The sequence below is a fragment of the Lontra canadensis genome, unplaced genomic scaffold (genome assembly GCF_010015895.1).
Source record: "Lontra canadensis isolate GAN:19392208 unplaced genomic scaffold, GSC_riverotter_1.0 scaffold37, whole genome shotgun sequence".
Taxonomy (NCBI): Eukaryota; Metazoa; Chordata; class Mammalia; order Carnivora; family Mustelidae; genus Lontra; species Lontra canadensis.
Window position 1 is genome coordinate 5,668,427 of NW_022631031.1, and position 24,566 is coordinate 5,692,992.

General features: G+C 35.2%; 1 protein-coding gene across 1 annotated transcript in view; it reads right to left on the reverse strand.

Annotated features, from left to right (window-relative positions):
* Positions 1-11,636: 11,636 nt before the first annotated feature.
* RALYL (RALY RNA binding protein like) overlaps positions 11,637-24,566 on the reverse strand; it is a 680,011-nt gene continuing 667,081 nt past the window's right edge. The window contains 1 exon segment of the mRNA XM_032869110.1: positions 11,637-12,625. Within this exon segment, the coding sequence (XP_032725001.1) occupies positions 12,608-12,625 (18 nt within the window). The 3' untranslated portion in view covers positions 11,637-12,607.

A 24,566-nucleotide genomic window follows, 5' to 3' on the forward strand; every position in this document is an offset into this window, starting at 1 on the left:
TTGTGGTTTCTGAATGATCTACTGCAGCTTTCTAACATGGAAGAGTCTATGAACCTTCAAACACAAAAGGGGCCCTTCCCTTTGCTCACTGAGTTTGTCTTTGGCTATAAATTGACTCATGCCCCAAGCTTATGGCTTTCTCTGAATAAGAAGAATGCTATGCTCACATCAGCCTCATTAGGAAGATGTTTCAAAAAGTATAAAGAATGGAAAACTTTCTCCTGATCACACACACTTCTTTTGAACGTTTAAGTAGAGCTCCCAGGGCATTGTCCCAGGGAAAGGTGAGAGTTGTGTGGAAGAGGGAAAATAACAGGCTGCTTTGTTCCCTCACTTTTTCAGAATTCCTACTATTGAATTTGTCTTCCTATCCTGACTTCGTATATTAGTACAGATTCTATGAAAATACGTTCCTTTTCAGATCTTTCAGTTTTACATTCTCACACAGGTGTCGGTATATGTGGACTAGAGAAGGCACTTCTTTGAACAAATAACCAAAAGAAAGTGCCCAGTCACTGCTCCCAAATATATGCCGATCGAAGGCTTATAATTTGTACTGAGGCAGTTGCAAGGAAGGAAAACAGGGCATTTTGTGCAATGATTCCTGTTATTAATCCACTAAAAATAAATACTTCACATATCATTTTGCTTCACACGTAGACCCACTCCTCAATCAGGGCCTTGCAGACTACTGTATTTAAATTACTTGCCCCACTGTGGAATCTTCCAAGGAGTTACAAGACATTTCACTTCATTGTTCCCTAACACTGGCTAAAATTGTCATCCAGGAATCCTGGGAGGTAACAAAAATGAGTTGAACATTATATAACTGAGCTATCCTGAGGTTTTCCCAGTTGTGAGGTCTTCTGTAATAAATCTGGGTTTTTCAGGAATGAGGATTCAGACTCGTTCATCTCCTTTTTGGCTACTTTTTTGATTTAAGGTTGCAGCTGGAATTCTTTCCTGACAGATTTATTTCAGGTTATCAAACATTTATATCCTTAGCTCTTTTACTTCTTAGGCGTAGAAAGGGAAGCCCTTTTCCTAGAAACCAAATTGGAAAAAGTCCTTATTTTATTTTTGCTTGAGGCTATAACTTGAATTCTGCTTTGAATAACCTTTTAGTATTCTTCTTAGGTAGAGATCTACACGCAACAGTTGTTCAATAAATGCTTATTGAGAAAAAAAAAGAAACATCCTTGCTCAATTTAAGTTACATATAAAACATAAAAATGACGATCCTAGGGGCATATGAGAAAAAGGAACTTTAATATTTCATAGCTATCCAAACTTTTGTAAGGAGTCAACTTTAGTTGATTATGTAGTGAAATGAGTGTTTAATCTAGTTCATTGTATACGATGAATGAGCTTTACTAGTGACATTGATAATAAATCTCGAATTTGACACAATTTCATGTCAGAAACATTTTTGACAACTATAGCATTGAGATTATTGATAGATTTTTGATAAGCCATGTTTTATTCATTGGGTCTGGATTTCTATTGAGTGGTGAGAATCAAGTGTGAAAGGCAACCTTCATTAGCACCTCAAGTAACGTCACATATATAGTTTGTGTTTAAACTAGATATAAAGGAAGAGAATGGGAATGAGAATAGGACACTTGAAACAGCATCCCTGGACCTGTTACAAATCAGTAAGTACACTCACAAGCCCATATATGACTGCTGATCCTGGGGAGCCAAGGTGTGTGCCATTTTCTCTTTTGGTGATTCATGTCTGGTTTGGGTGGGTTCCTCATCCCTTACAGTGAAGGAGTGCCCTGCTAGTGCAGCCATAGGGGTAAAAGTATCACCAGGGATTTTACTCATTAGTTTATGTTTCTGTCAACCTCCTTAGATTGTAAATTCTTAAAAACAGAGAATTTTTTTTTTGTCTTGCGAGCATTTGTGTCTGCAGGAAGCACTCAGGAAATGTGTATTGAATGAATGAGTGAATGAATAAACAATTATAAACAGTGCTCACCCCAAATCCTAATGAAATGGAGTGTATAGAAATGCATATGTAACAGACATAGTTTTATTAAATGTAAGTGTGTGGGGGTGGGTGGGAATCTAAGCATTGGCAGCTCCCAGAACAGAAAAGAGATTTTCTAACCAGAGTAGTATGTAAGTCATAATGGATATTACATGAATAGTTTCAAATATTTGTTCAATTCTACTGTGAGAAAGAGAGGCTAAACTGTGTTTGTTTTTGCTATCAACATTTTGCTTACATGGAAGGAAATAGGAAAAGAGAAATTGGATGTGTATGTTGGTTTCAGATTATTTTGGGCTGTAAATGCTGGATTGAGTATTTAGGTAGGGGTAAGCCATGTCGGTTTTAAAATTTAATGTTGTTTTTTTTTGTTTTTTGTTTTTTGTTTTTTTTGAGCAGGGAGAGTGATGCGATCATATCTCTGCATCAGAGAACTTTAGATGACAAGGATCTTTATACTATTTAATGGAGAAGGTTGCAGATTAATAAATTGAAAATGTACTGAAATGATAAAGGGCCTTTTTTTAATGTCAGGCTGAATAACTTGCACTCCATTACCAGTTAGTAGAGCAAGGTAAAAGAGAATGTAATAAAGGTCAGTAAAAATGCATTTGGTTTCTGGGAGTTTCTGATAATAGTTTTGACACTTTTAAAAGATAAAGCTTTTTATATTAACCACAATGAGCTAATCTCATTTGAATTGCTTTGAATCCTACAGTTGTCAAGAAGGAATTTAATGCATAAGTAAAAATATAATTCAGGAAAGCCAAAAAGAAAGCCAGTCTTCTACATAGACTTAGGATAAATTGTAAGACAGTGACAATGGCTACATATTTTTCTCAGTTTGCCTATAAAGAATAGATGCTTTCAGCTTTAGAGCCTAACAAACAAAAATCATTAAAAAGTTAATAATACTCTCTCCCAAATGTAAGGCTAAAACTAGATTTTTAACAATATCTAAAAATAACATAAACAGAACACAATGCATAAAGAGAAATTATGACTCCAGAGAGGATTTTTTCTTTAAAGATTCTTTCGCTGGAACAGAAAATTGACAGCAAAGCTAATCTTAGAGAGATGCTCTTGTTGTTTATTTGTTTGGAGACGATCAGAGAGAAGTTAAGTTGAGAGGTATGAGTGGCTTTAAATGGGACTTCTTTCTAAACTTTTAAAATTAGTCTGGCTCAAATAGGGGTAATGCAATATGGCAAGTGATCAGAAAACTGTGAAATCCCATAGAGGGCTTTCTTCCAAAAGCTTTCAGCTGCAACCTGAAAAGGAGCTATGTATTGAATTACTGGGGCAATGATCCTGTCTAAAGACTTATAGACAGGATCATATTTAGAACGTATATTATGGGCAGATTTCAGGTTATTTGGCATTTTATTTATGACCAAAGTAGTCAAGGCAAGTATATCTTTCATAGGACTAGTCTTACCTATAGACCCCTCTAGGAGTCCAAAATTATTATCTATAATAATTATATAATTTTTATTATGGGTTAGTCAGAAGAGACGACACAAACACATTGCTATAAAGTCCCAGTCTGGCCAAGGATGCAGAATTTATCAGAAAAGAGATGGCTATACAGGGAGGAGCAGATGCTATGTATCTCCATGAAACTTTTGCATTAATCCTCATTCCCTGTGTGACTGATGATTGTAAGGTTTTTCCAAACATGAGAAAGAATCACAATTATCATTTCACCAGTCTCTGTTATACTCAGGATTATATCACCACTGCTAAAGAATCATACTAACAACTTTCCTGTAAGGTTATCTTGACAAATATCCAACTCCCTGGGTTCCTGAGCCAAACACATCATTAACAAGGCCATATCCTCTTCCAGAAGGAGTCAGTGCTTAGGTGAACTGAAATAAGGTCCCTGCCTGCAGCTAACTGATGTTCAAGAAAAGACTGTCAGGTTTTGTGAATTGTCTATTTGTGCCATTTGCCCAGATATCTATTGATGTGTTTAAAGTTTCTTATCATTTTTATCATTTTCTAAATTAAGAATATCAGTTTTAATGTTCAAAACTTCTTATAGTTTATTTGAAATTATTAACTTCTAGATGTTCAATATTTTTCTTGTAATAAAACTTTTTCCATGTGAGTTCTTTCTGCTTTTATGCATGGAAAGCTCTTTTCCATCCAGAGAAGAGATAGTGTTAGTGAAGATCTTAAACAGTGAGTTTCAAAAATCTGATTAAAGATATTCATTCTAGAAGCAAATCTTTATTGTGATGAGTAATGTAAGGAATGGTGTTAAATAAATAAATAAACATTTGCTTATATTTATTTATTTAAAGTAGTCTCCATGCCCAGTGTGGAGCCCAATGCAGGGCTTGAACTCACAACCCTGAGATCAAGACCTGAGCTGAAATCAAGAGTTGCATACTTATCCAACTGAGCCACCCAAACACCCCAAATTTTATGTATTTTTTAAAAGTGCTTAAATAATTGCCTCAGATATAGTTATTAAATGTACCATTTTCATCAATATAATAAACAGTTGTGTTAACTATTAAGTACTTGTATGTAAGCAGGGTGACCTAGTCAAAAACTTACCTGCCATTTTTTCTTTCTTTCCTTCTCTTGTTCTTTGATTTCCTAACACTGGTTTAATTATTATACAATGGCAAGTTCTCCGTCCTTCCTTGCTTTCTTTCAAAATTCTTTTATTTGTTATTAACTGTATTTGTTTTTTATTTTATTTTTTATTGGTCCAGGTGGAATTTAGAATAAACAAGAGTTCCATCAGAATACAAGCTCTGTGATATTATCATAGCTTTCCTCCTAAGTGTAAGGCACAAGCTGGATGCTGGATGATGAAAAGCTAGACTAATATGTCTTCTCAAGACCTGTCATTTAGTCTGGAAGACAGGCAGTACAACAATAAACAGGTACACAGAATTACAAATCAGGAAGTTCAATGACACATGCAACCAAGGTGTTTTGATAAAGAATAATGGGGTCAGGGGGAGACCAGCCTCAGAATGGCATTTAGCCTTAAGCTGGAAACTGGTGAATGAGTGCACACTGCCCTTACAAGGAGATGGAGGGAGAGCATTCTAGACATGGGATTAGCAAAGGCTAAGCCCTAGGGCAGCTGGGTGGTTTAGCTGGTTAAGCGACTGCCTTCGGCTCAGGTCATGATCCTGGACTCCCAGGATTGAGTTCCATACGGAGTCCTGCACCAGACTCCCTACTCAGTAGGCAGTCAGCTTCTCCCTCTGGCCCTCCCCCTCTCATGCTCTCTTTCTCAAATAAATAAATAAAATCTTAAAAAAAAAGAAAAAAAGGGCAAAGCCCTAAAGTACAAAAGAACTCAATGTATTGAAGAAACAGAAGAGGTAAGATTAGTCAGCAGAACTAGACATCAGAACCTCACTGACAATGACAAGGTCTTTGGATTTATTCTAATGGCATTGAGATGATATTAAGTTTTTAAATAAAGGTATAACAATTTACACTGACATTTTTGAAAGATGACATTTAGATAGCAGCTACAGGTAGAATAGAAGCAAGAGATAAATTAAGAGATATTTCTGAAATACTGGAGATGGATTTGAGAAAAGTAGAGGGATTTAGGGTATATTTGGAGGTAGAAACACAAAATGCAACAAAATGTGGTAGACTGCAGATGGGATGTGAGAGAGAAGAAATTTGAGATGACTCCTAATGTTTCTTGGTTGAGTAAACAAATAGACAAACATGTCCCTTACAGAGATGGTACTCTAGAAATAGGATCCACTTTAGGTGGAAAAACAAGAGTTAAGTTTTGACTCACATCCAAGTGAAAATGTCCAGTGAGAAGTTAGCTGTACAAAAAGAGAGGTCAGGACTGTAAGTATACTCTTGGGACTCATTAGCATATAAAATGGCATTAAAAGCCAAAGGAGTGGATGAGATCTTTGAGGCTTAGGGAAAAATGTATATTGAATTAATGTATAAAGAACTGGTTTATTTATAACTTCAAACTTACCATCTAGGAATATCTTATATCTATTCATATATTCATACCTTTTATTCTATGAATACAATTTTGCAGTGTGTGCTATGTAACTTTGTACATTTCTTATCAATTTTATTCTGAAGTATTTTAATATTATAAAATGGAAGATTTCCACTGTTATTATTTGTGAATTACAAAGCTGTATCAGTTTTGAATTTTTTGGATACTTAAGTTTTTTTAAACTTATAATTAAGCCTGATAGGGTTCCTACATACTTTCTTGGGCCATGAAGGTTGATAATCACATTCTATCCAAACAAAAAAATTTTCTCATCCTTTCTAATGATTACACTATTCATTACTCTTTCTTCTTTATTGTCCTAATTTTCTCTTCTAGAATGAATTAGAAATATTAATTTAAATAGTATTCTTATTTTAAATGCAAGTTAAATTGTGATATCTTTTCAGTTATGAAGAACATTGTTTTTTAAGATGCATATTTCTATGTGTGTGTTTGCATGTGTGTACATGCATAGGTGTGTATGCATGTGTGTATGTAAATTTTTGTCATAAAGCCCTATGTGGTCATCAGGAATATTCTGTATTTTGTTGAAATTTTTAGCTAGTATTTTGATTTATTTCATATTTTTACATCTATATTAATGATATATACATCTATATTAATGATGTATACATATATATACAAACAATATATAATGATATATATCTATATTAATTAATATAATCTGTATTTGGCTTTTGGATTTTATTTTTGGTCACGTTTTATGTGAGAGTCATGGTAGTTTTCTAAAATGTAAGGAAAAGGACTTAGAAATGCAGTGTTCTTTTTAATTTGCAGTATCTTTTTAAACTTTTTTATTCTTGCCATCTTTATTCAACTATTTCCTAGTATTGTTAACTAGACTAAGGGCCTTGAGAAAAGAAAATGTGTCTATGTTCACCACTACATACCTACTGTCAAGAACACATATGGAACATTATAAGGGCTCAACAAATATTTGATGAGTGAATGAGCAGGTTTCTCTCAGTCTGGTCTCAGACCAAACACACATAGTTGTTACTCAGCCTGCAGGGATTTTTTTTTGGGAGGGGGGGCATGCACTTACTTTTTATTTTTTATTGTTATATTTTTCAGTCAAGATCCAGCACATCATTAGTTTTCTTTTTTTTTTTTTTAGGTTAAATTTTTAAAATTTTTATTTAATTTTTTTTAAATTTCTTTTCAGTGTTCCAGAATTCATTGCTTATGCACCACACCCAGTGCTCCATGCAATTCATGCCGTCCATAATACCCACCACCAGGCTCACCCAACCTCCCAAACTTCTCCCCTCCAAAACCCTCAGATTGTTTCTCAGAGTCCTCAGTCTCTCATGATTCCTCTCCCACTCCCGTTTCCCCCAACTCCCTTCTCCTCTCCATCTCCCATGTCCTCCGTCTTATTCCATATATTCCACAAGTAAGTGAAACCATATGATAATTTCCTCTCTCTGCTTGACTTATTTCACTCAGCATAATCTCCTCCAGTCCCGTCCATGTTGATGCAAAAGTTGGGTATTCATCTTTTCTGATGGAGGCATAATACTTCATAGTATATATGGACCACATCTTCTTTATCCATTCATCCGTTGAAGGGCATCTTGGTTCTTTCCATAGTTTGGTGACCGTGGCCATTGCTGCTATGAGCATTTGAGTATAGGAGGCCCTTTTTTTCACTACTTCTGTATCTTTGGGGTAAATACCCAGTAGTGTAACTTCAGGATCATAGGGAAGCTCTAGTTTTAATTTCCTAAGGAATCTCCACACTGTTTTCCAAACAGAGAAAGGGCTGATATCCAAGATCTAGAAAGAACTCCTCAAACTCAACACAAACAAAACAGATAATCATGTCAAAACATGGGCAGAAGACATGAACAGACATTTCTCCAAAGAAGACATACAAATGGCTAACAGACACATGAAAAAGTGTTCATCATCACCAGCCATCAGGGAGATTCAAATCAAATCCTCATTGAGAAACCACCTTCCACCGGTTAGAATGGCCAAAATTAGCAAGACAGGAAACAACGTGTGTCGGAGAGGATGTGGAGAAAGGGGAACCCTCTTACACTGTTGGTGGGAATGCAAGTTGGTGCAGCCACTTTGGAAAAGAGTGTGCAGGGATTTTTTTGATTTTCTTCTTCCTTTATAGTCTATTCAGGACTTAACAGCTTTTTAATTAATTCTTTTAATTCTTTTATCTTTTAATTCTTTTAGTTTTTAAAAATTCTTTTAGTCTTTGAGTTAAATCCTATCATTCCTGTGCTCACAAGCTTCTGCTGTTTTCACATCTAAGGCAGCGTAAAACCAGTGAACTCTGAATCACCTCTAAGGCTTTTCATGGAAAATCTTGGCTTTACTGTGGCCTCATTTATTTTTCTTTTCCTCGACTATTCCAGTCCAGCTATCCGGCCCTCCTTGGTTGTTTCTGAACACACCAAGTACATTCCCACTTCAGGGGATATACTCGCTGTCCCCCACCCTGCTCAGGACACATGGCTCACCCCCTTACCTCCTCCACATCTTTGCCTGAATGCCATATTACCAAGGAGTCTTCCATGATCAGCCTATACGAACACCCATGTAAAACCTCCCTGCCCCTTTTCCTTCCCTGCTTTGCTTTTTCCTCTGTGTTCATCATCATTACCGTTTGCAGTACTTTACATTTGTTGTTAATTGTCTTATTCTGTGTCATCCCCTAGAAGAGAATTAGCTTTTCAATGACAGGAATTTTAGTCTTTATTATTTATAGCTGGACTGCATATTGCCAGTAACAATGCTTGGCACAGAGTTGGTGCTTAATAAAAAATGATGGAATGAATAAATTATCTGCTCTCTTTCCTTGGAAACTGGAGCTAACAGTATCTATCCTGCAGTTTTCCTGTGTGCATCAGTGATAATGCATAGAAAGCTGTTAGCTTGGCACATAGTAGTTGCTTAGGAAATTATTAAACTTTTTAAAGTAAGGTATAAACCTAGAACACACCCTGCTTTCCAAACATTTATGGAGAAATAACCTGTTATGTATAAGGTAATAGATGTGCAGGATGTAAAAGTAGAGAAGGTACTGTCTTTATCCTTACAGATGCAACCAGATAAATATGGGGACTATTTTGCATGCTCAGTACTCCAAATTCTTTCAGGAATCAAAATTAGATTCCTAGAGTGACTCTAAATATCTCAAGGGCTGAAAGGAAGCCTTTTCAATAACAAATAGGATATTCACTTCTAAATTTCTCCTCTGCAAAAATGCTTTTAAACATTAGAGTAATGCATATTTCTTTCTCTAAATCATATTCTTTTCTAGGAATCTGCACATCTCTAGAACGCGTAGATCATGAACTTGCAGACTTCTGATGACCCTAAGGTCCAAATCTCTGTCTCTCTATATGGTACTTACACCCCTCACATCGCTATACAATCAGTATATGTGTACATCTATATCTACCTATGTACACACACTGAGATATAAATACTTTTATTATGAAACATTAGAAGTCCACAAAAACAACATAGAAAAAATATAATGAGCCCACCAGTATAACTTAGAACTGACTTTTATCTAACTTTAACATTTGATAGCTGGTTTGATTAAAAAATGTTTCCTAGTAGATTAAATATCACAGATGTTTTTCAATACCACCATTCTATTCTCCCTTCTTTTTCTCACCATAGATAATCCTGAATTTGTTGTTTTTCATTATTGCAACTTTATTTTTTTAACTTTTACAACTACTAAATCCTGGATATAGATCATAGATATGGTTTCCTTAACAATCAGATTCATATTAAAACAAAACAAAACAAAACAAAACAAAATTAGAATTAAAATTCTATTTAAAATTCTATTTCATTTAAAATTCTCGATGTCTACCTGCTTTTGAAAAATCAGGACACCTGGCCAGTCTTTTGGATTGGCCATGTTTCTGGATCAGGCAGCCAGCTGGAACTGGGAGGTGGCCTGTCCTCATCAGCACAGTTGTATTTAATGTCTACTAAGGGTCTTCATGCCTATTTCTTTCATTTATATTTATCAGGGCTCTGTAGATATTTGCATTTGTAATTTCTCTTCTCTGCACTTTAACCCATTCAAAATAGTTTCCTTCTTATTTATCTTCTGCTTCATTTCTATGTTAATTTATCTTGTTGTGTGTTTCTGCTTTGAATTTTTGTTTAAAAGATGGAAATAAAATGTGTACTTTCCCTTTCACATTGTCACCAGTGACTAGTTGACCTAACTTCACAAGTTGTGGGTCTATTCCCCCCCCCCTTTTTTTCTCGAGTTGAATGCAGTGAGTAATAACTCTTTCCCTTAGCATTTCTTTTTTAATGGAACTGTTGTCATTTGGAGTTAGAGTCTATATTCCCTTTGTCATCTCTTGAAATTTCCCTTTTAAATTATTACACTAAATCCTCATGCTTATAATCCCATATAATCTGTACTTTGTTAATCTGGTATATATTTTATTCCATCTTTGTCATCAAAAGGAATTCTGAAGCCAGGAATGGGTAATGAGTTAAGGGAAAAATGCACGATTTCATACCGCCAGGCCTTTGTGGAGAAAATTAGGTCCAATAACAAAGAATTATATATTTTAATTATTCATTTTACTTTGAGAATAGTTAATGAACATCTGGGAAAGTACAATACTCTTAATTTATGATAATGTCTGTTATAAATGCTACACTCTTTATTGAATACTAAGGACAGATAAATGGAAGGTTGGGAAAATATCCACATGTGCATTTTCCTAATACACCGTACCTGCAACATTTCCCTTCTGCAGCATCAGACTATCCTAGACGAATGTATTTATTTGGCAGCAAACCAAGAAATCACTGCTGATTTTATTCCCTTGTAGAGCTGTATACAGGTTCTTTTCAGCTTCACAGTTCAATGACAGCAGTCACAAATTCTCAAATACTCATCATGGCCATGGAAAATAGTATACCACATTGTGATTTTCACACTGCTTTGAAAGGCAAGTACATTCCTGATCCAGTCCCTCCCTAGGTCCTCATGGGCAAATTTTTAATTTTTTGCTTTCACAATTTTAGTTTTAGGTAACCTCTGCTGGGTGGAATTGTATAATTTTTCATTAGCTTTTACTGGAAACACATAAAGAAAAAGAATGAATTACCATAAATAAAATAGAAAAATAAGAAAACATACAAAGGTGATTTTAGATTCTCTTTAGTTTCTTTGGAAAAAGGAGGACTTAATTCCACTAAGTGCTCTTGGTGACATTACATGTTGTCTCTCTGCTCTTCATGAGGAGATAGAGCCCTTAGCGGCAGACTTGTCTTACAGCATAAATGCTTTTGTCGATTGTGTATTTTCTAAAAATTCTACGTTTGAATGAAAAAAAAAATGTGCCTTTTAGAAGTATAAACCAAAATGTGACTTCTGTCAAGAATTGAGGGCCATCTTGCTTTGTGTTATAGAGCAAATTGATGTGGTCCAGAATATATGTCACTCCATGCAAAGTGTGGGCATATAAAACATAGAATACACATTTTAGTAAAGTTATGCTACTTTAATTATCGCACTAATTGTATGGCATTACAGGGACATAGAGAGTCAAACTGAAAATTAAATGCACCCCCAAAGGAAAGAGACACACCAACTTTGTTTGAAAAGAAATGGTATTTATTAAGAAATTATATGCTGAGTTCTCCTACAGTCTGTGAAGATGGTTTCTTCCATTTCCACAGCACATGACAACAGCAAAGAGCATCTGGAAAATACTTGCAATGCTTGGGAATGGAGCGTTCCTAGTAATAGGAGATGAAATGAAGTGATATACGCACTATTTAAACTTTCAGAACCAAAGACAAGACAATCTTTTCCTTGCCAATATAGTTTTCAGCTGTATTGGCACTAAAACCTGTCCATGGGATCTCCTACCCAGACTGAAGGATTGGGTAAGGACTGGATCATTTCAGTTGAGTAGAGAATGCTCAATTTAATCACAGGTCAAAGCAACAGAGTCCTTTAGCTATGGAATCACAACTGAAATATCTGCATTCTTAATAAAAATGGTGCTTATGGGGGGCAGAAATAGAACATTTTCAAGTATTTTATCATTATGATCGGAAGTACTTTAAACTATAAATTAAAAATAAATTATGAAAACTAGCTTATGATGTATCTTTTCTTACATGACATTATTGGAGATAAGCTTTAAACATAGAATTGCAATATCACCTGACTTTATATATGATCAACAGTAAAACATGCTAATCATAAAAATAGCTTTTACAAATATACATTTGTATACAGTGTCTCCCTTACCATTCATAAATGTCCTTTCACATTTTAAGACTTTTAAGACTTAAAAAAACACAACATAATTAGCAAAGGGGAAAACACATTTACAATCTAAACCATAAAAACTTGACTATTATATAGCTTAAAACATAGAAGAAATGGAATTTCTAAAATTGAACAATACTGTCCATTTCATTTATTTGGGTATTTTTTTTTTTAATAAATTGAACCAAAGATGCTGCTATCCAGTAAGAAACCTCCTTTCACATTTCTGGGGGTTGTCACAGTTTCTCTTTTCTGCTTTTGTGGCATCATTCATTACTTCAGATCACTTTATCTGTAGAAACTGAGAAAAGAAAAAAAAGTATTTTAAAATATTGAGATTTAGGTTTCATTGTTGATAACATGCATATATGTAAGTTCGATTTAAGTTAGAATTCAGGCTGAATCAGGAGATGATTAAAAAAGAACTAAATCTTTAAGAAAAATCCTTTTGAGAACTTTTGAGATCCTTTTAGATCCTTAAGAAAAATCCTTTAGATCCTTTGTCTTAGATCCTTTGTTGTAGACAATGCTAAAATTATTCACACTTATAGTATGCTGTAATTTTAAAAAATTCAGTCCATTTATTGCCTGAGATCAGCAATTATCTTGACCAAGAGCTCTTGACCAAGTCAGAGGGGAAACACTTGAAGCTCTAGGCTGGGGAAAGAGATTTGGGTTGCTTTTGAATTTTTGTGGCTCCTCAGGAGAGTGACCATGGGATACTTTTCCCCTGTAAGAGGCTTTGAACGGTGCAGTCCTAAGCCTAATGCACCTGGGATAGGAGAAAAAGCAGTACAGATCTCTGATCTGAGTTATGTATCTTTGGTTATAAAAAAGAAAGCTAGATGTGAGGCACCTGGCTCAGTTGGTTAAGCCACTGTTTACAGGTCACACATACCTGTATTTCTAAAAATGAAAATGTCATTCAAATGTGTTCATGCAGTTGCAAGAAGTGTTCATGTACATAGAGTCAATTAATCTTCGAAGCACAAAGTTTTGAACTTACAGTACAAAGCAGGCATGCCCAGGGTTGTGTAGTATAAAGGAAGTTTTACACATTCCCTGTATGCACGTACCCAAAATGATCCATTACCAACGTGAAAATGAAAACCTTAGTAAATACAATTAAATTGTACTTGTAGAAAGATGCAGACATGTGAACATAAGATATAGTGAGTTTGGGTTTGGATTGATAACACTTGTGTGCAGGGAGGAACTAAAGCTTTTTCTTTATATGATTGCAGTCGCCCTCTTTCCTACAAGGCCTTCATTGATCGCTCTTATTACAGATGGAACATGCTTAAACTGCTGCAGCAGCTGTGTACATACAGTTTACTAATTATTGTGTTTCTTCAGGTTAAGTTGTGGAGGATGACATTAATTTAGTATATTCTTACACCATCTTGCTTGCCTCAAAAGAGGTAATGAATGGCTGTTTAGCAACTATCCATTTTAAGAAGAAAAAAATGGCCTGCAGACTTTTTGTGCATATTCCATTATCCCTGGTATGATTTTTCTTTACCCCTCCCTTTGCTCCTTGATTGTAAATGATTACATAAAAATAATTATCCTGGGAAGAAGAAAAGGAGGTTTGAAAATAATTTATTGAAGTCTTACTTCCTTACCATAAAGCTTCAAAGCATTTGCCTGTCCCTAGTACTAAACAAAAGCTTCATTAACTTTGCATTGTGAAGTAGGTGTTATTAACCATATTATGCATACAAGTAATGAATATAATTCTCCTTAAAAACAATGGCAAAATATATTCACTATGCTTTCCATAGATCTTCTAGTCCTAGAAAAGGATTGCTTTTGCTTCTAAAGGCACAGGAGAAAGGGGACAACTATGACATTCTTGTTGCCTTTTTTCTCAAGAATGACAGTCATTTAAGGAGCTGATTGGTTTACTATAATGCGAAACTAATTGTGCTTTCCTTCCTTGAATAGTGGGTAATTTATCTAGTGGCTATATGGGAGCCTGGATGCTTTTAAAACAAATTATCCTGATGATGAACGCTTTTCTAACTCTCAATCTCTCCCATTTCTGAAAAACAACAAAAAGCCACTCAGATGGGCCTGGATTGTACTGAACCAAGCAATTTACTTCTCCTTGACAAAGATAAAAAGGATAGTATTAATCTAAGAGAAGGCACATTTAATTTTAAACCTCATGAATTCATATATATATATATATACACACACACACACATACATATATACACACACACACGCATATATGTAAGACTGATTTACAACATTATATTAGTTTCCGGTGTACAACATAATAATATACTACAAGGTGATCACCACAATGAATCCAGTTACCATCTGTCACCACACAATTGACCTTCTTCAGCCTTTTTGCCCCCAAGACTCCTTTCCCCCTCTCTAACCACCAATCTATTTTCTGTATCTATGAGTTGTGTTTTATTCCTTTTTCGTTTTTTATATTCCAAATATAAGTGAGATCACGTGCATGGTATTTGTCTTTCTCTGTCTTATTTCACTTAGCATAATACCTTCAAGGTACACTCATGTTGTTGCAAATGGCAAGATTTCCTTCTTTTTTTATGGCTCAATAGCATTGGGTATATCTGTATCTATATCTATAGATCTAGATCTAGATCTATAGATATAGATATAAGCTTGTTTCCATTCTTAGCTATTGTAAATAATGTTGCAATGAACATAGGGGTGCCTATAGCTTCCTGAATTAGTGCTTTCATTTTCTTCAGATAAATACCTAGAAGTAGTATAGCTGGATCACATGGTAATTCTATTTTTAATTTTTTGAGGAACCTCCATGTTGTTTTCCACAATGGCTGCACCAATTTATGTTCCTACCAACAGTGCACAAAGGTTCCCTTTCTCTACGTCCTCTCCAACACTTGTTCTTTTTCTTTCTGATAATAGCTGTTCTAACAGGTGTGAGGTTATATCTCATGTGGTTCTTATTTGCATTTCCCTGATAATTAGTGAGGCTGAAGATCTTTTTATAGGTATAGCAATATGTGGAATAAATACACTTTATTAACAGCTCTACAGAAATCATATTTTTAAAGATATCTTCTGACTTTTTAAAAGATTTCATGTATTTATTTGAGAGAGAAGAGTGAACGAGCAAGAGACAGCAAGCACGAGCTGGGGAGGAGTAGAGGGAGAGGGAGAAGCAGACTTCTAGCTGAGCAAGGAGCCAGATGCAGGGCTCCATCTTGAGACCCCGGGATCATGACCTGAACCTAAGGCAGATGCTTAAGCGACTGAGCCACCCAGGTGCCCCAGTCTTCTGACTTTTTAATATCAGAAATGCTTCTGTTATTTTTTTCTAATTGAGATTTTTTAAAAAAGATTTCATGTATTTATTTGACAGAGACACAGTGAGAGAGGGAGCACAAGCAGATGGAGTGAGAGAGGGAGAAGCAGGCCTTCCACTGAGCAGGGAGCCCAATGTGATGCAGGGCTGGATCCCAGGACCTGGGATCATGACCTGAGCTGAAGGCAGACACTTAATGGCCGAGCCACCCTCTAATTGAGATTTATAACTAATAACTAATTGGAGAAATATAGATAACCTACATTGTTAGATAATATCTATAAAAGCAAAAAAAGGTGAAAGAAAATATGTGGAAAACATAGGCTATATAACATTTTACAGAAAGTCAGTCTTTGAAAAGAAATGATCCATATTTGCTGACATCACTGGTCATGTTTATTGAGTAACTCTTCAGCCATTCACTTTTTATAGACAATGCGAATACATGTGGCTTTTACAAATCCTTTATTACAAATGAGATACAATTCAATTCAAATTTCTAAATAATGCAAACAGATTCATGGCTGCTACTGTTCATTATAAGTTAAACTTGCCTTCTATTAATAAGCTCTTGGGACCAAAATTGCATTATATTTTAAGACTAAAAGAATCATATCACAAAAACCATAAATGGTATGAAAACTGAGATGGCTACTAACTCTCTGAGATGGCTACAAGTAGAGGAAACTGCTCCATTATGTAGTTCTTAGGGGCTTAATAGTCTCCGTTCCTGAGTTGATGGCCATTTAGGATGTAGGGGATTTGGGCATACAGGAAACACAGGCAAAGACAAACATGTAGTAGCCCATCAGAAACTTGGAAATAAGACAAGCAGTCTGCCTCTGAGATTTTTACTCTAAAATCAAGACTTAAATGATGATGGTAGAGAATATGCACAATGTCACTTAAGAGAGGCAGTTTCTAGGTCTTTGGGTCTTGACTAGAATGCAACTGAAACTTATTAAATCTGCCAAAGAAAAGTGTTGATCTACAAGAGACTTGTTTGACAATGCAAGTACAGAAAAATAGGAGTCTTGAGGTTACCATCTTGGGGGTTATGGGACTGAGGCTTGCGTAGAGTTCCATGCTCAGCATGCAGTCTGCTTGTCTCTCTCCCTCCTGCTCTGTCCCTTCCCTTTCTTTCTCACTCTCTCAAAATTAATAAGTAAAATCTTAAAAAAAAAAAAAAAAAGGAGAATCTTGGAGGGTAACTTAGTTGTTCCCATTCAGGAGAATGTGTTCTCCACAGGAGAAGAAGACATCCAAGTCCTAGAAGAGAACCAACCAGGCCTGTGATGACATGTGGACAAATTGGTCAATATCAGAACACTCAATCAGCTCTTCACAGGCAAAACTTCTGATTATAATTCTTAACAGTTTGTCTTTGGGAAGAGAATGCTCAGACCATAAGACACAAGACTGAACTTCCTTTCAAGGATAGGTCCCACTATAAATTCATAAACAGATCGTCTGATAGTACCAGATTATTATTTTTCATTTGTCTGAGGTACTGTTCTACTCCCAGTGTGCTGACAGATAAGTTCTGTGAGCCTATGAGGTTACAAATCCTTATGGCTCTGCCTTGCTGGCTGTCTCTCATGGCTTCTCAGTACTTGCCATGTATATCTCAAGGTCTTTCCTAGAGGCAATATTTATAAAGCTACATGTCAAGAAATATAGAACATCATTGAATTTGAGCAATAAGCGATCAGGAATTATCTAACCCTCTCCTGTTATAATAGGTGAAGATACGAAGGCCCAGACAGTTTGAAAGACATGACCAGGTATTTGGTGGAAACCCTAATGAGACCCAGAATCTTGACTGCGATCAATAAATTTTTCCATTACATGTTTGGTTCTCAAACTTCAGTGAACCTCAGAATTACTGAGTGGCCATAGTAAATCATAGTAAATCAGATTACTAAATTTCTGATACACTAATATATGGTCTGAATGTTTGTATCTCTTCAAGGTTCATATGTTGAAATCTTAACCTCCAATGTGATAGTATTAGGAGGTAGGGTTTTGGGAAGGTGATTCATGAGGCCAGAACCCTCGAATGGGATCAGTGTCCTTATAAAAGGGGTCCCAGAGAGCTCCCTGGGTTCTTCCACCATATGTGGATGCAACTAGGAAATAGGCTCTCATGAGACAACTAATGCTGCCATGATTTTGGACTCAGAAATAAATATTTATTGCTTATACATTGCCTAACCTATAGTTTTTTGTTATAGCAGTCCAAATGCACTAAGACAAGTAGGTCTGGAATGAGGCCCAGGAAGCTGCATTTCTGATAAGTTCCTGAGTGATGCTGATCTGGGCATCCCACTCTTGGAGACCGACTTCACTCCACCGTTGAACAGCAGTGTTCTGTGAGTGGGCCGCGTGCACTCCTACATGTCTTGTTGGGTGTGCTAACATCACAAAACTCTGTTTCTTTCCCAAGGCCACTTCTTAGAATTGTTTTTTTGGCTAGCAATCCTGAAAAGTAAGGTAACTCTTCTCTGGAATGTACCACATGGTTCTGCAATACATCTTGTCTGGAAAAAGAAAGGCTTGATTACTCCTTCCTAGAAAGCTGGATTCTATACACTCCAGATCACTCTCCTGTAGGGCACTGCACGGCATGCAGGCTTCATCTGGCCCTCTATCTTGGACTTAAGTCTTGAGTTTGGAAAACCAGGACACCTATCCAGATACTCGTATGTTTTTTGCCATGAGTAGCAAAGTCTTTTGTCTCAGGAGTCTCCTGTCTTCCATCAGTATCCATGGAATATGGATGTTTAACTTATTGGCTTGAGTAGTTATTTTGGTAGGTATTCTCCTGCTTCAGTTCTCCTATATACCATCAAACTTATTTAAGTTGGGTCAATTCTTGATTAACTATAGGGGTACTTGGCAAGTCATGGCTCCACTGGCAAACTGTCGTCAGGATATCCACACTTCTTTTCTGTCTCCATAATACGTCCTCTCTCCTTACTTATTATTATTAATTTTTTTTTGCTTCTAATTCCTAGCAGTTGTTTTATAATCTGCACCCATTACTGTACCCAATAATTCCCATGTTTTATCCTATTCCCATCTGTCTCCCAATGTTCAAGAAATAAGTATGACTAAAAGAGAAAAATGGTCTTATTATACTATAGTGGATCACAAGTTTTCAAATCAGTGGCCTCTGTTATTCCATAACCAAATGAAAAGATGAAAAGACTGGAAAAATCAGTCATTTACTATACTACAATAGACTTAAGTTACTGCATGAGTAATGTTAAGATGTTTTATTTCCTATCCTAAAACTGAAGGAAAATATAATATAGTATTATAAAACCAGCATAAAAGTACAAGAAAAAAATTAATGTTAAAATAATTTAGTTCTATGTACCAAGACCAAATATACTATGTTCCTATAAATATTATAAAAATGATTTCCAAGCTTTTGCATTATTCCTATTTTAGTTTAATTTATGAGATTTATTTATAGACATAACTTTTGATATTGAAGTGAAAATAGTGTGATAACTAATGTAAAAGTACAATTAAAAATACCATGGGTTTTTGTTTTGGTACATGACTTACCATATGTGATTTTAAAAAACTCCCACTTCAGAGGTAATGACATCATTTCCTATAACTAATTATAGCTCTCTCTAACAGGGACATTAGTACAGTAACAGTTTTTAACATCTACACAAAAAGAACATTTGTGTTTCTGGAGTATGTTTCATTTAACTAAAATCACACGTAAAATGCAAGTAAGGCAAATAGTATGTTGTATCTTGGATTCATTATAGGAATAATTTGTTTAGTGTAGTAGGATGCAATGATGTTAGGAGATGTGCATTGTCTTATCCATTCTAGTTCTGAACCATCAGAGAAGCAGACTAGCAGAATGGCTAATGAAGCTGGTGACCTGGGATTGTAGAGTGATTGTGTCCAACCTCCCAACCAGAGCAGCAGTGCCTTCATGTAATCATGGCTGATTACTATGTATGCTTTGGCTTGATTATCTTAAGGGATACAGAACTGTTTATCTCATAAAGCATCTTGCTCCGTCTGTAGGAAACCATAGAAAAGCATTCGCTGCGTTGAATCTAAATCTTCTAAATGGCTGGATTATATATTGACTCAAAACCTAGAGAGTGTGGTGACAAACCAGGAAGATAGGCAGAATCTGTGTGTTATGAAGTACTAGGAAGGCCACATCTATATGGTACGGATTCAAGTCAGATATCCTAAGAAGGCAGGAGAGAGGAAGGCAGAGATCTACTGTAGGGAGAAATGGATTGGTATTAGAACTTTAAAGCAGATTATCAGAAGAATTTGACTTTCTGGTTTTGATTTATTTATTCATTTAATTTTGGGAACCCTGTTTGTTCCCAGGACGAAAGGAGGATTCAGTTAGTAGAAAAAGCCTAGAGCAACTGTAGTAAGCTTACAGCTAGAGAAACAACAAGACCGTTTTAGAGTCAGAGGCATTTACATGACTTAGCTGAGGCTTCCTTAAGTCATTCTACACAGAGACTGGGTTTGGGTTATTCTTAGACTCTGGGACCGGGCTAAGTGTGTGGGCATGGACCACAAATCATCATAATAACTCTTATTTGTATAATGTTTAGAAGCTTATGAAACACTTTATATGTATGGCCTTGTTTGATTTTCTTTATAAACCAGTGAGGTATGTTGTTGGGAGAGAAGCATCCTTGTATTATCCATTAATCCTTGCATCAGAGAGTTAGTGTCCTGCCTAAATCAAAGCCAGGCTGCCTTTTTTTTTTTTTTTTTAAATAAGGCCAGTGCATTCTATTCTGCCCAGTTGTGTGAAGACAGTAGGGAAGCAGACTGGGTACATCAGCAGTTTTAGTACTGGTGCTCTCAACTGGGATATGAGAATACACTGGTGCCCTGATGATGAGAGGGAGAAAAGAGACAGAATTATTGGGAGGGTACCAGGATTTGCACATAACTTACTATCTGCATTTCTTTGATTTACAGCAGATTTGCCTGGATTTTTCTTTTTTTTAAAGTTCCATCTTGAACTAATTTAAAAACCATTTTAATTAAAAATTGGCTTTAGTCATCTGTCCAAAGGAGAACTTTCGCATTATAAAAATACATTTGATTAAGAAAAAAGAACATTTAACTTTACAATAAAGTTACCTAATGTGGGTTACATAATTTTATTTAAAACATCTGTGTAAAAATTTAGTTAATACTAAAAAGAAAGTTAATCACATTGCTAAATTGTATGTTTTACCAGAACTTGGATGCTCTGTTACACATACATCAACACATTAACATTTTTCTTATTTTTTTCACAAACTATTCTATGATACTTTCTGAAAATAATTACGATTGTGTTTTGAGTGTTCTGACCTCACTGATAATTACATTTGACTAGCTGAATTGATAAATCATAGCAATTTTATTAGGCACATAACTTGTGTTTGATCATGCATCGATTTCTGACTTCTCATGCTAATTATATAGTGTCTAGCAACCATTAGTGATTCCCAATGCTGGAAATGATAATGACAAGTTTAGGACAATACTCCAAATTGCATAAGTTAATTCCAGTGCTAGAAGCCAAATGCTGATTAATGCTGAGATTATTATGAACTTTGAAATTTCACACATTTTGCTGCTTTCTGTAGTTCTTTTAGTAATTAGTTTTGGCAACACAAGAAGAAATATTTAAATAATTTCATGTCTAAAAATGTCATTTCGTGTCTAAAAGTGTGATTTAAAATTGATTGATTTAGAGGTATAATTTAAAAAGTCCTTGGAAATTGTATAGTTAATTCATGATCCTTCAAATAGCTGAAGCAAAGGCTGTCATGGTTATTTAACAATTCTCATTTAATTAAATTTACTATATACATCAAAGTATTGACTATAAAAACAACTTTATAATTGAGTAAAATTAATCTGAGAGATCAAGTGATATAGTAAAGTAATGGCATAATTATACTATTATTCTATTAATAAACTCTTGTTTTCTTATCATCATATTTGAGAAATATATGAGAAATTTCAAAAAAGAAATCTTAAGGCTTACAGTTTTGGAATAGTTCTTAGTAATACTATTATCAAAATATTCTTAGCACTCAAATTAAGCAGGATATAATAGAATCCTGGATGATTCAGAAGGGATTTCAGAGTTTTGTAGTCTCTAGGACTATCACGATTATGAAAAACCCCCGAATTGTAACATTGATAGAAGGAATTAGAAATTGGACTTTATCCGTTTTATGTGTGACAGATTATGTCAAATCCTCTGTAGGTTACTTTTTTGAAATAGGTTTCGGATATCAGCTCACTTATCTGTGTTTTCCTTTTTTTTTTATTATAAGAGAACACAGAATTGAGGAACAATGTCAGTTATATGGTCAAGATAAATAAGGGCTGGGAGCATTTAATTCAATAAATTGATGTAGTAATTCAATGTAAGAGGGGTTCTCTCCTAGATATCTATGAGCAAATCTTCCCCAAATCAAACTTTTTATTTGAAGAGGTTTTTCCTTTATAATTAAATTTCTCTAGTAAATCACATTTTATAGACCTGAACAGAATGCTATAACATTATCTGTTCATCAGATTTGACTATGATAATGCCCAGAAGACTCCTGATCACTACACTTCGTTGTGCGCTAAAGAGGAAGGGCCCCCTGTCTGCCTGGTTTTCTGTTCTTTCACCTACACCATTAGTTTTTTTTTTTTTTGTATAATGTTTAGAAGCTTATGTTTTTTGTATGAGGAAACATGGTATGGAATTACTTGACACATAAATGTATCTTACATCTGCAGTGTACATCTGAAGCTATAAGTTATTTCTGTAGCATTTTACAAACAGTCATCTTAATGAAGAGAAGTCCAAGACGCAAGCAAAGAAAGTCATTTCCCCAGGGTCTTAATGGAGTGGTAAGATAAATCCCCTTCCCACCCCCAGGGGTGCCTGAGTGGCTCAGTGGGTTAAAGCCTCTGCCTTCAGCTCAGGTCATGATCCCAGGTCCTGGGATCGAGCCCCACATCGGGCTCTCTGCTTGGCAGGGAGCCTACTTATGATCTCTGTCTGTCAAATAAATAAATTTTAAAAAATCTTAAAAAAAAAAAGATAAATCCACCCCCGCATCACATTATTCTTCTCTTACATGAGGGTCACATTAAATAGATACTTGATTTGAAATAAACATCACAGAACGGATGCCCTATGTCTGAAGGTAGGCAACAACATGCTCTCCCCACAAACCTGCCTCTAAACACTTGGGTTGTTGGTGAGAAGTACTGGGGAAATAATGTCCAGCTGAAGTTTTCAGCAGAATGTTTCCACTGTCTTTGTTTCTTTGTTTGGGTCATAGGAATTGCATTTTGACTAATGGGGTTTTGGTAAATGAGTGCTGGGAAGCCGATGGGGCAGGCACCTATGACACTCTTCTAGAAATCTCTATTTTGCTGAGATAAATATAGGTAAGGGAAGAGCACAGAGAATTGATTTCTGAGTCAGAATTGTTTTACTTGTATTTACTTGTACATGTGCAGGCAGTTGTAATAAATTTTAAATAAACTTTATTAATTTTTTAGGGGGCGATGGACAATGATATTTTGTAACTAGAGTTACATATCTTTTTTTTTCCTCATTGACTGAACCCATTTGGGATATGAAAAAAAATAACCAATTCTATCACTTTATATGCCATAAGAAAATACCATACCTCATATAGAAAAAAAAATCAATTAAATGGCTGAACTTTTCCAACTTAATTTACTTCCAGGTATAGTTACTCAATTTATGTTTACAGGGATGGTTTCAATAAAAATGTCCTCGCATAGCATCAGTACATATGGAGATCAAATGTGTGCACAAGTATCAGAAAACAAAATGTATTTTGAATTTTGATATAACTTAAAATTCTGGATAAAAGTTAAAAATAATTGGCCCCAGTTTCACAGTTATTACTTTTCATGTGAATATTATGAGATTTCAAGCTATTTAAATTCATATGAATATTATTTTCCTTAGCATAAATGTTAAGAACAATTTTTAAAAACAGATGACATTAAATGTTTTTTACAGGAACAAAAATTGTCCTCTTTAGTACACGGATACATTTCAGAGGAATGAGGTACAGTTTAGGTACTGAACACAATAGGCTATGTATGTGATTAGAAAAGAACATTTTCAAATCATCATTAGACAAATCATTATTTTTTATGTAGGGAATACTTAATTCATATATACATTACTTTATAACCTTTCAACCTTTAACTTTTCAAATTAAGGAAGGTAACAGATTTTTTTTTTGTCTTGAGATATGAAAGCTATCTTATTATTTGTAGTAATACAGGACACCTATCTCCGTATTTAATTGTGAAATGTTTGTGTGACTAATTATGTTTTAGGGAACCCCCGCTGATATCAGAAAATTTCTTTTAAGCTGTTAACTTCTTCCAGCCCATGGTTTTACAAGTTCAGCAAAAAAATGAGAAAGATAGATCTTTCTCTGACAGTCATGTTTTTCTTTATCTCCAGTTTCTATTTGATTAAAAAATTCTTTCTTTAAATGATTTTTATTTTTAATTCTTCTCTACACCCAACATGGGGCTTGAACTTACAACCCAGAGATCAAGTGTCACAGGCTCCACGGGCTGGGCCAGCCAGGCGCCCCTTATTAAAAAATTCTTATTAAAGGCACAGCATAAGGAATACAGTTGTTGGTATTTTATGAGTGACAGAGGGTAACTACACTAGTGGTGAGCATAGTAAAATGTAGAAACTTGTCCAACCACTACTGCGTACACCTGAAACTTCTATGTCAGCTATACTCAAAAACAATTAAATCCTTATTTGTCTACTGGTAAATACAAATAGAACTCTGCCTTATTCAGAATTTATGTATCTGGGGTGCCTGGGTGGCTCAGTGGGTTAAAGCCT